At 44.0% G+C, this 12,081-nt stretch overlaps 2 protein-coding genes across 5 annotated transcripts in view; one reads left to right on the plus strand and one right to left on the minus strand.

Annotated features, from left to right (window-relative positions):
- Positions 1-12,081, minus strand: part of LOC120454583 (poly(U)-binding-splicing factor PUF60-B) — an 89,391-nt gene that overhangs the window by 13,356 nt on the left and 63,954 nt on the right. The gene's annotated exons all lie outside the window — the stretch shown is intronic.
- Positions 6,846-8,431, plus strand: LOC120453456 (lipoprotein lipase). The gene is made up of 2 exons (XM_039638172.1): positions 6,846-7,445; positions 7,624-8,431. Exons 1-2 carry the CDS (start codon positions 6,901-6,903, stop codon positions 8,429-8,431), a joined length of 1,353 nt encoding a protein of 450 aa, XP_039494106.1. The 5' UTR covers positions 6,846-6,900.

Genomic DNA, 12,081 nt, shown 5'->3' on the forward strand with positions numbered 1-12,081 from the left:
ACTCGGCTCTGGGAAAAGTCTATATATCATATATGTGCGATTTACGGGGTGGGTGGCATTCGTTCATCGCTTTTCGGAGAACTGGAAGCAGCGTTGGCAGCGTTGGCAGCGACTGGAAGTAACCACCCTCGAATGTGAAGCGTCGACCCGACGTACACCGAGCGAAAATGTGCCCCCAGTCAGATGCATTTCCACCGGCGGCATATGTATAAATTAAAAGAGATAGAGAGAGAGAGAGAGATGGGCGAGTGAAAGAGACGGCTGGCAGCAACCCCCTGAAATCGGGGGAGATATATTTCGTATTTCGTATTTCGTATTTTGCAATTGGAATGCGCGCGCAACCCTCGGAAAGCCGACGAAAATCGAAAATCGAGACGATGGTGGCCGCTACCCTGGGCTGCCTTTCAGTCAACTTTGGGTATCCGTACGTGCAATTTATCCCGGACCGATGACGGATGACGGATCACACGTACCTCGAGAAAGCGGGCCACAAACTAACCCAAATCCCCCATTGGATAGTCCCCATCTACTGCAAACTATAGAGCACCCCCGCCCCGAATAATGTGTTTCAGCCAGTGAACAAACTAACTAACAAAGCAACTAACTAGGAGTTCTAAAAAGGATATACGATTTGGGACGCTTGCCATTGATATTGTCCTGTCACAGCAGTATTGTAACACTATATTATAGCTTACTGCTGGGTCGGGGCATTAACATTGTTGAGCGTCATTAGCAACGAGAGGCGGCCAGGAAAAAAGGCGAGAAAAACGCAGCAAGCTTTCTTTTCCGGCTTTGTGGAAAACACACATGCACACACCCACACACACATGCACGCACGCAGGAGCTCGTCCATTGCGATTGTGTGTGTATATGAGCGACCGGAAAAATCAATTTTCCATTTTTAATTCAGAGCTCACACAGCACAGGACACTCGCACACACACACTTACACACACGCACACAACGCACGTGCATGTATATATGAAATGTACTTATATATATGTGTATGTGTGTGTGTATCGGGCCAAAAAGGGATAAGCAGGATGCTGCAAATTCTGCAGGACGAGCGAGAGGGACTGCGCGTGAGAAAGGGACAGCAGCATCCAGAGAAAGAGAGTGAAGAGAGAGAGATTCCGCATACAGGGATAAATCGCATTTTGTGTAGACAAAAGCTGAGAAATTAATCAAAATCAGTTTTAAAAATTAAACAAAATTATAGTTATTAATCTAAGGAGTAGAGAGCTTGCTAGGACTTTTAAGGACTTCCAACTATTATTTGTATAAAAGGATTTTTTAAATAGCAGGCAACGACCACTCCCTGATTTTTCGTGGGAGTTTCTGGGTGGGCTTAAGAAAGGCATTACGGGGGATGCAGAGGCGTAGCATCCGTTCTTCTTTTTTCTTTCCGCCCGGAAAATTGTTGCCAACCCGAAAAGCCGTAAAAGTTGGGAGAAATGCCCAAAAAGTTGCACCAAAAAGAAAAAAACATCAGAGCAGAGCAGCGCAGCCGAGCAGCATCTTCATCAACAACCCCTAAATATAATCCCACTGCATTATCTGGGCAAAAGGGGCCTGCATAAGGATACCAAAGCAAACAACTAAATCCACAAGGATGACAAAGAACCATGATGAATTGCGATATTGAGGGCAGGCCATAGCAGAGCAGAGCAGAGTAGAGCAGAGCAGGGACAGCTGAAAAATGCGATTTAAATGCAGTTTCAGTTCAGAAAAGGTCCTGGGGGGCACCTGGGAATCTCTCGCTAGGGGTGGCTCTCGCTCTCTCTTTCTTTCTCTCGAGAATCTCACGTTTCTGCAGTTCGCTGGCAATGATGATGATGGCCTAGCTATATGTGATTTAATCCGCAAGTTAGGGGGTGAGATGCGATACTTGCCGGCGTGCTATGCACATGCTGTTGCTATTTCATCATTGCTGTTCTGCCGTTTTGGGCTTATGCCCCTGTCAGCGAGGATCAAAGCAGTTTTTGGGCGTTTCTCGGCAGCTGTGTGGCTGTATGCGTGTGTATGCGTGTGTATCTGTGTCCTGTGCCCTGTGTCCTTTGCCTAAATACTTCGAAATTGGCCAAGCGTTTGTTGTGCACATTCAATTGACAACGCTTAGCTGTGCTTGAGGTAGCCAAACTGTTTCCACATGCGAAAAGGGTTCAGGCCATCATCCTGTTCTGTGCATCCTTGCCGTGCCATGATTAAGGATTAAGGGTTGCTGCATTTAATATGCACCGACGGATGTGAAGTGCTTTCGTTTGAAGCGAAAATGTCACAGTTGACATGCAAGCCATATGAGTTGGAATACTTAATTCGTAGAGGATTACTCATCTACATTTTGCAGCATTTCATAATAAACATGTTTATTGGTACACAAATGATCAGTATTTTCATATAAAGTGCCCTTTATTAAGAACGACGTCATTTCACCAAAATAAACTTGTCAATGAGTTGATTTATTTTTAGTCTTAAATCTTTTCTATGTTGCCTCACAACCTATATATGTAGAGAACCCTCCATTAGCCCCTTTAAATAATTAATTGCCACAACAAAATAATAAAAAAAAAACCAGGAGCAAGTCTCGTACACGAAAAAAACAATAAACGGAAGCTGGTGATAAAAAGTGCGGAAATTACGTTGACCTAAAAATAAAATTGCCAACCAAGTTTGCCGGCATTGCCACCTAGACCCACACACACCCATATATAAAAGGGTACAAGAGAAAAAGAGGGAGAAAAGGGTACAGAGAGAGAAAGATAGAGAGAGGGCAGGATACGCACTTGCACTCGTGCACCTCAAAAATGATGAAAAAAAAGGTAAACGCTGAACTCACACAAACGCACACGACATCAAAAGACCCGGCGTAAGTGGCAGTGGATTCGTCAGGGATAAGAAGGATATATGTATGTGGACAAGGGTCCTTTCGAGGCTGGCTGTGCACGTAAATGCGTGGAAGAGCTAAAGAGCTGAAGAGCCGAAGGGTTAAGGTAAGTGCTTCCCAGTAACCACCAACGACGTGTCCTCCACCCACAGCCATATGCAAATTGTCGGTGCTTTTGTGAGCTTATTAAGTGCTTGAAAGTGCATTACAAAAAAAAAAATCATACACCCACACGCAGTGCAGAGGAGGGGCTGCACGGGGAAATGGGGGTATGGGGGATCAAGGACCTGCAGCCGGAAAAATGCTTTCAAGTCAAGCCACTCGGAAATGAGAACCCGGCGACGGCTGCTCCCTTTTCTCGCTCTCTTACGCCGAATGACAGCATCGAAATGAGCGACTACATGGAGAGAAAATTCAAGTCAAATGTTGTATCTTCAACAAGAAAAAACCAAACTATAAGTTAGTAAAGTATTCTTAAAAGAACTGTCAATTTACACCATTTAGTATATGTTAAAATTATGCAAATTAGGTTGTGTCCTGAATCCAACATATCAAACACAATAGCCGAACACACACGAGTGTCGCTTTCAAAACTTACAACTTGGGTGTAATTTGCTAATTAAAAGGTGTGACAAAAGTGGGACCAGCGCCCACAAAAAGTCTCAAATTACCGAAAGCATCCTTCAACAAGTAAGTGACAAGGACAGTTGGCCAGGAGTCATAGACCACAACCCAGATGCTTGCTCATTTGCATACAATATCCTCTCAGGTGAAACGGCGAGTCCTTCGTGGTGAAGCAAGAGATGGGGGAGGGGGGAAAGCGCCATTGAAGACGCCACTTGAGGATGTCAGACAAGCCAGACATCGCTGGCAAGTGGCCACTTAGGCGACTGAAGGACTCTGCAGAGCCGGAAATTCCTCTTGGCTCCCTGATTCTCTCAGGGAAATTAACAAACAGGATGCTTGTACTAACAACTTGCAAATAGAAGTATTTACCGAAAGTCCGCAGAGCTGTATAGTACTTGTCTTAATTACAGCTACAGCAATAATTAGCATTTCGGAGAAGAGTACTAACTCAGATAAAAAAAAAATATTTAGTTCTTCCAAGAAATGATGAACAAATAATAAGACATCTAAGTAACCAACAGAAAAACATCGTTAAATATGTTGAATAAAGGACACCCAGAAAACTTATAGAAAAGCTCCAAACCTTGCGAGCTTATTTGGAGAGCTTTTTCCTGATAGGGAAGTTTACTTCCAGCAAGGATAACAAATATCCAGGACACCTAACAAATCAAAGTTCAGATGCTTTTGAAAAAGCTTTTAGTAGAGCTTTGCTATCCGTCGTTGGATAAAAGGATACAAAATGTAAGCTTTAACAGAAGCTGATAAGAGTTGCTACATAAATTTAACATTTGCAACATTATTTTTGTTTTATATAAAACTAAATAATTTTGGGGGAATTTAAAATTGAAATATTGCTTACATATATCTCCAATTTCTAGGTCAGCTTTTTCGTCTCTGCCTTGTTTATTTTTAATGCAAAATATTCTAATTATAATTTTAAGCAACGGTTATCATTTGAATTTCTGCTCCAAAACTAACAATGATGGATTTATTGATAGAAATTTAAATAGCCACTATAGTTCCCATTTTAATAAACAATTTGAAGAGGCACTTCCGTTGCTAGTCATCAAATTTGATGTCAGAAGCCTCACTCAGCCCTAACTGATGTAACAAATTCGTTTATGCCGCTCATTGTTTGCCCACAAGAGCAACAAAGCCACAAAGGGCGTGTGCATGGGGAATATCTCGCTGAGTCAGCATCTTTGAGCCGACGCATCCTGCTTATGCTCGCAGGATGCACTGCGACAAGTGCCACTTGAGAAAATGCTTCTTTTTTTAGCGATGGGTTAGGGGTACCAAAGAACCCAACCCAACCGGCGGCATGAAGGGTGCACGGCACACTCGACTGGTAAATGCTGACACCAAAGAGCGGCTCAAGTATTTTGCGGGCAAATAGTCCAGAGGACGGGACACTACACCCATGGACACCCATCCGGCTCCATCCACACCCATGGACACCCATCCACATCCTTAACCAGTCTGAATATGCTCGTAATAAAAGTCACTCGAGTGACATTTTTGAGCTTGCGGCCATAAAGCAAAAGGCAAACAAAGCTCAGACTGCCGGCGTTCCTTTTCCAGTTCGCTGTTTTTAATCGATTATTGTCGCGTTATTGTTTTTTATCCCCCCGCCCATCTCGGCGATGGAAAACAAATCCTGTCTGAGTGTCGCATTGCAACAACAATGGGCATGCTGCGAAAAAAATGCAAATGCAAAAGTCCCAGCACAAAAGATTGTACATTGAACTTGTGTCGTATCATCATCATCTCTTTTGGGGGCGGAAGTGATTTCACAGGACGAATTGAAATGTCCTCGCATGCTCCGTGACATCATATTCAATATACTCGCACATAATCCCGATAAGAACGGGGTCTGAGATATGGTTACCTTCGTTTATCTTTCCCTGCTCCTGGGGGCTTGTTTTTTTTTGTTGTTTTTATACCCTACAACACGCTGTTCTCGTTGTTTTCGTCACGTTTTGCGATCGGCGATAAACCCAATGGAAAACAGCTATGTCCTGCAGCAGGTCCTTCGTCGACGCTCCTTACTTTGCAGGCAAGAAATGCACGCGCCGGATGTCGTTAAAATGGCGACCGCCACTTCCGGTGGGCGGAATTCGCGGAAATATGTGAACTTACCTGGAAAGTAAACAAGCAGAAATGTGCAAATTTTCGATTAGTATGTTTATGCCGCAGGCTTAGGAAAATATTTTTTTTTGTGGGGAAACGCAATCACGAGATTGAGATACATAGTGTCTTAAATAAGAATGAATAAGAGAATGTTTAAGCCAACGTACAATGTATTTAGTTCCATGAAATCAAAAAAGTTAAGAGCACGTGTTAAAACGATTTATTTTATCATCAGTCAATGGCGAAATGGACTTTTAAAGACTTTGGTTATTTACTGCCGTAATGAACGAGTATTTGTGTTATTTAACAATACTTTCGGAAATACTTTAGGCCAGTTTATTGACCTATCCCAAAAAAGATTGAACTCCCATCGCCGTGTGCTAAATGGTAAAATAACTTGGTCAGTGGCACAGATGCCTCTCTTGCACCTGCTCTCCCCTTTTTTATGTCCACTTGCTACCAGAACTTTTGTTGACCCAACAGATTAGCAGCTAATGGGAAGGCACTCTTCCAGTAATTCCCGTCCACTCAGGCATTAACAATTACCTCTCGTTAAGAGAAATTGAAGAAATTGAAGATGAGAGTGAGAAAAAGTGTGAAGTTCTGCATATTAATAAGCCGAAAAATGAAACTGGTCATAATATGCTGCTAAATGCCTGACTTTCGTTCAGTTCGATTCAGTTCTGCATGCCAGTTGGTGGAGCAAAGATCAGATTTTGAAAATATGGCAAATGCTGGACATTTGGCAGTCGTTTTGCAGGCAGGTGACTATCATCATCTTCACGAACTGCTGGAGCATCAGTAATGTACACAGCCAGAAAATATCAGAAATTATATTGTTATGTGGTGAAAGATTAGAAACATTTTTATTTGTTGCAATTAAACAGTAGAAAATGTGAAAAATGTGTCTTTAAAACCACCCTTTTGTGTGCGACTACAGCTCCTTAATAACAATGATTTCTGGTGTTTTTCTTTGTGTGCCTTACTCATTTGCGGATTGGTCTAGTTGCACAGTTTCGAGCCTAATGCACTTTCATTCCGTTGACACCAGTTTGTTTGTGGCTCGCTGCAGCAAAGCTGAAAGCGTCTGATTACAGGCCAGGTTCTGAGGACTATAATGTCGCTGCAGACAACAATCAATTGCAGCCGGAGGAGGAGCTGATGACTATGGCGATGAGTATGGCGATGGATATGGCGATGGCGAATCGAAGACCCGCAGTGCAAGTAAAAGTGGCAAATGAAGTGGAAAGTGCCCTCAGAATGGGAACAATGATGATGCGGATGAGAAATCGGGGCGGTGAGCGGTGGCAGACGAACTACTTTGACACACAAATGCCACTGCTGTCGTCTGGCCTAATGAGTCCCGGCCTGCTGCCAATATTGAATGAACAGTCGGTGCAGCTGGGGCAGCCTGGGCAGCCTGGGCAGCAGGAGCAGTCAAAGAGGCATTACTTGGCCCACGGGCCCAGTTCGGTTGAACAGCAATTACTCCGCCTGCAGCCGGACTACAAATTGCTGTACAGCGCCGAGCACCACACCTATTTCCATCTACACACCCAGATCCCGCAGGACAATGCCAGCCGCCAGACAGTAGCATCGAAACATAGGACATCGGAGAAGGCATCGCCAAATCGCAGGCTTTTCCAGCAAATTGTGGGCAACACGCTGACCGCCGCCTTTGGCCTGAATGTGATGAACAAGGGCCAGGACCAGGAGCAGAGCCAGCAGTTCACCAGCGAACCGGTGCAGCTCTACGATGCCGCCTCGTTGCGTCGGTCTCGCTTCAGTCCCTTCAATCCCACCAGGTGAGTGCAGCCGGTTAAAAGCTACCCGACCATTATCTACCAGTTTGGAGTGCCATTTCGATGGCCATTTTTGATTTCTGAAAGCCCTACGGCAAATGGAAGCTGGTCGTACTTCTTTAAAATCTATTTGGGTTGTAGTCAAGAATTTGACTAAAACTCCTAATCTTATACCTTTTAGAATCCTCATTCACGGCTGGCTGGGCAACGAGAATGCCAATATGTACAACGAACTGTTGCCAGCTTATTTTGGGCTCAGGAATGGCAACTACAACATCTTCACCGTGGACTGGGGACGTGGTGCCATAGCGGACTATATAACGGCCAGCTATAGGGTCAAGCCGGTGGGTCAGATTGTGGCCAAGTTCGTGGACTTTCTGCATGAGGAGGCGGGTATGCGTTTCGAGGATCTCCAGCTCATCGGATTCAGCATGGGCGCACATGTGGCGGGACTGGCTGGAAAGCATGTGCAGACCGGTCGCCTACGGATGATCCGAGCTTTGGATCCGGCACTGCCCTTCTTCCGGTATGCCAAGCCAAAGGAGCGACTGACCCGCGAGGATGCCGACTATGTGGAGGTGCTGCACACCAGTGTGGGCAGCTATGGATTTGATCGACCTGTGGGTCATGTGGATTTCTATGCCAACTGGGGCAGCCAGCAGCCAGGTTGCTTTTGGCATGAATGCAGCCATTGGAGGGCATTTATGCTGTTTGCCGAGAGTCTCGCTGGGGATCAGGAGACGGGCTTCTTAGCCCAGGGCTGTCCAGCTGCTGAATGGCAGCAGTTGACCCGATTCCATCGCTGCCCAAAGGACACCGGAGTGCTGCAGACCATGGGCGGGGATTTGGCCAATGTGACGGCGGAGTTCTTGGCCCAAAGACAGGGTGTCTATTATTTCCAAACAAACGAGCAGCCACCCTATGTTTTAGCACAAAATGCCAGCACACACATGGAAAAAATAAATAGCGAAATGGCTGAGAGAACGTAATGAGCAAAATGCAAGTGCAGTTCGCGTTTTTATTTCTAATTAGTAAGTGCATGTGTACTATACACACACACACACGTGCGATTGTGTGTGTATGTGTGCTGTCCCATTTCTAAAAGCCGGCTGGCAAAATTAAAAAATGCTGCCATGTGTAAAATGCTTTTCATGCCAGTCGCAGGCAGTAAAAATAGCAAAAAAAAAGGTAGTAAAATTTATGAAAACATCCGTGCCGGAAAAGGGAGGAATAACACAAAAACTAAGCTTAGTTCAGTCTGGAAAATCAACTAGAAATATGCGCGCCCAACGAAAAATTCGAACCGAAAAATCTTGTCTGTCAGACAGCTTGGAAAATTAAAAAATTTCATTCCAAAACTTAAGCTCGTGTTAAGTCTTTTCTTGTAAAAAAAATTAAGAGAAAATATAACAAAGGTACTATGCTGAATTTGACTAGCATTTCTTTCACTAATGAAGCTGTATCTCAGATGAGTTAGAAGTGATAAGTAAACAAGCCGCATAACCCCGAGCAAAACAAAGAACAACTTCTCGTGAGTGCCATTAATGTTTCAGCCTGCATGCTGGCATTATAAATTCAAAAAACTTGGCTTAGCTGGCGAGTCAAGGTTTTAAATGGCCAAGGTAACACACTCCGCCAAAAGATATAGCACACTTTTGGGGCCTTGAGACCTTGGTTCTGGCCAAATTGTCGCACGGCTGCCGCTAATGTGATTTTTACGCATCATTTGAGTGAACAGCAGGCCATTGGCCAAAGGGCACAGAAACGTTGAAAACTTGGCAGCTGCGGATGGATGCCATAGGAAATTACGAGTATAAATATTGGCAAAAGCAAGACAAATATTGCGCACAACATTCCCTGGAGTTGATAAGAGGAATGGGAATGGCAAGGGTATTTTTTTTTCTCAACATTTTTGTAATTTGTCAAGTGTATTTGAATTATTCAACCAGAGGTTGCATATAAAATGTACTTGTTGAAATTTCACCAAACTTCACTGACCAAGAAAAGGCTATGAAAATATTTAAATAATTTGTATAAGCCTTGCACAAGTTTACCAATTGAAATGTATGTGAAAACTTTGATGAATTTTCCAGCAGATTTCTTTCTTAACCGCATTGTAGTTGATAGGTACAAGACGTAAACATATTTTCAAATTATTCATCTGTACTAATTCTATACGTTCTTACCACAGAAAGGGCTCTAAATAATTCATTTTCAGCTGGCTTGGATTACGTTTAACTTAGTTAACAATCTTTGCACTGAATTTAATATTTTCCCTTCCACTGACTGCCCAAACCGAATTTGCAATCATTCGTTTAAACTTGATCTCTTTTCCAGCAGCAGCACTAATAATTAAATTAGCTTGAGCGTAGCCAAGATATTCACTTTGTGACTGGAGAATTCAACTTTTTTCCTTGTTTAACTGCTCGAATTATTTCCTTCGGGGCAGTCCAAACGAATCGAGTGCAAAAACGAATCGAATAAAACGAATAAAACCCGCCGACTGTTGCCAGTTGTGCACTGCAAAGCAAACTGAAAATGTTCTCAGCCAAATGGAAAAACTACAAAAAAAAAGAAGGCAAAAAAGATGGCTAATTTGTGTCGCGTCTTCCAGCGAAGGGTTGTCAAGCGGGGAGGGGGAAGTGCTTGGAAGTGGGTGATTGGAGGTGGAGGTGGTTGGAGGTTTAGTCGGAGGTGGAGGTTACTCTGGGAAGCCTATGAAATGTGGCCCGCACTTGAGCCAAAGAGTTGACGCACAAACTGCAGCAACACTGAGCTGAAAACCCGAACGGAAAACTGAGCTGAGCGCTGAGACAATGCATTCCTAATTCCCGCTAAAGGGTGGCAAATCGACAGGAGATGGGGCTGGCAGCCACGCCCACCAGTGCACTGGAAACAAAACTATAGTTGTAAGAATGCTATATGAATGCTACATGAATACAGTATGAATGCAATATAAATACAGTATGAATGCAATATAATTACAGTCTGAATGCGAGCGCAAGAACATAACCTGTTGCAACATGATCTTTATTATCATATAATTAAAATAAATTTAAAGTCTTATTTTATTGCCAAATGATTGGAGATCTTTCAATTTGAATTGTAAAATGTTTTCGCTGTAGTAAGAGTTTAGTGCTTGTTCCTTTTTGGCACTGGCAGCACATCAAACCGAACTGAGTGCAGGTCCCCAAGAAGCCGTCATAAAGTGTCGCGTTCCGGGCTTCCGTTCCGTTCCGCTTGCCTCCTTCCGATCACCACTTCCACTTCCAACCACCCACTTTGAACCACCCACCCACTGTCCCACCTGCCAGCCAGAGTCCACCCTTTAACCCGCCTTGGCTTCCGGCGCACGCACCCAAACGGAGGGATAAGTTTGCCAGCTGTTTGTCTGCGGCAGAAAGCGCATATTACTTTGCCCGCAGGCAGCACTGCTCACGGTAATAAGCAGGCGGATTAGCCGGGCTATTCAACTGCTCATCTCTGCGGGGAAAGACCGGGAGCACTCTCGCATCCTGGGCATCTGTCGTGCATTGGCAGCTTAGTACACACAAAAGCCATCGTTGGAGCACTTGGGAAATCTCAAGTCTAGGCCTGTAATACGTCTGAGCCCAGTAATGCCCACCCAGCGCCTCAAACTAAACTATTTATTTGACTTCTACTACTTGTCGTTGTGCTCAAGCTTAAACCTTAGCAACCTCATATGCATGGCATTTTAAGTTATTAAATTGTAAACCATTTTCACTATTGTTTTTAGCACAAAGAATTAACCTGGCAAAAAACCAGCATTTGTCTTGTAACTTGCAACTGAAAAAACTGCATGTGAAACTAGGGGGAAATGTCCGGTTGAATGGGGCGCAACCAATGTTTGACAAGATTGTGGCAAAAACAAAAAAAAAGAGGGGGGAAGAGACCCCTCTTCCATGTGGGTGTGAAAAGATGCCCGACAACAGCAACTGCAGGTGGCCTTGAGAGGTGGAAAATTGTGGGTGCGAGTGGGTGGGTGGAGCTCCGTTGTCAACACACACAGTTGGAGGTCCTCTCGGCCAGGTGACCAACGGAACGTTTATTTAATTGAAAGGTCAGTCGGTGGGATACAGTTGCCTAAACCATTTAGGGGAGCAGAACGAACAAAAGGTTGATTAAGGGCAAAATGAAGAGCACAATGGGATGGTGGAATAGGATTAGTTGCTAGAAAGGATTTCAATGGCTGTGGAAATAGCTGAGCGCACTCAATTCAATCGCTCGAAATATGGCCAGCAAGAAGACTACATAAGTGGAAATGCTGTAAGCCAGCTAATGAAAAGAAAATAGTTTCAAGCCAAGCATATTCAGTATTCACTTAAAATAGTTGCACTTACAAAGTGGGTCAACTTATTACATGTAAGAGAAAAATTCCCAAAAAGGGGGTCGCCTCATAAATCTAAAAGCTAAGCTGAAAACAAGCCCAAACCACTTGCAGCTAACTATGAAATCAAACTAGCTGGTAACAATTACATCACTTTGCAGACAATTACGAGGGGAACAAGGACTTTTGAATTTTCGTGGGGGGAGGCAGGACGCTGTACTTATAGCCAAAACTCACTCAAACAATTAGCGCAAAAGGTGAGGTTGAGGTCGATGGGTGGGTGTGACTCAC

Source organism: Drosophila santomea, chromosome 3R (assembly GCF_016746245.2).
Source record: "Drosophila santomea strain STO CAGO 1482 chromosome 3R, Prin_Dsan_1.1, whole genome shotgun sequence".
Lineage (NCBI taxonomy): Eukaryota > Metazoa > Arthropoda > Insecta > Diptera > Drosophilidae > Drosophila > Drosophila santomea.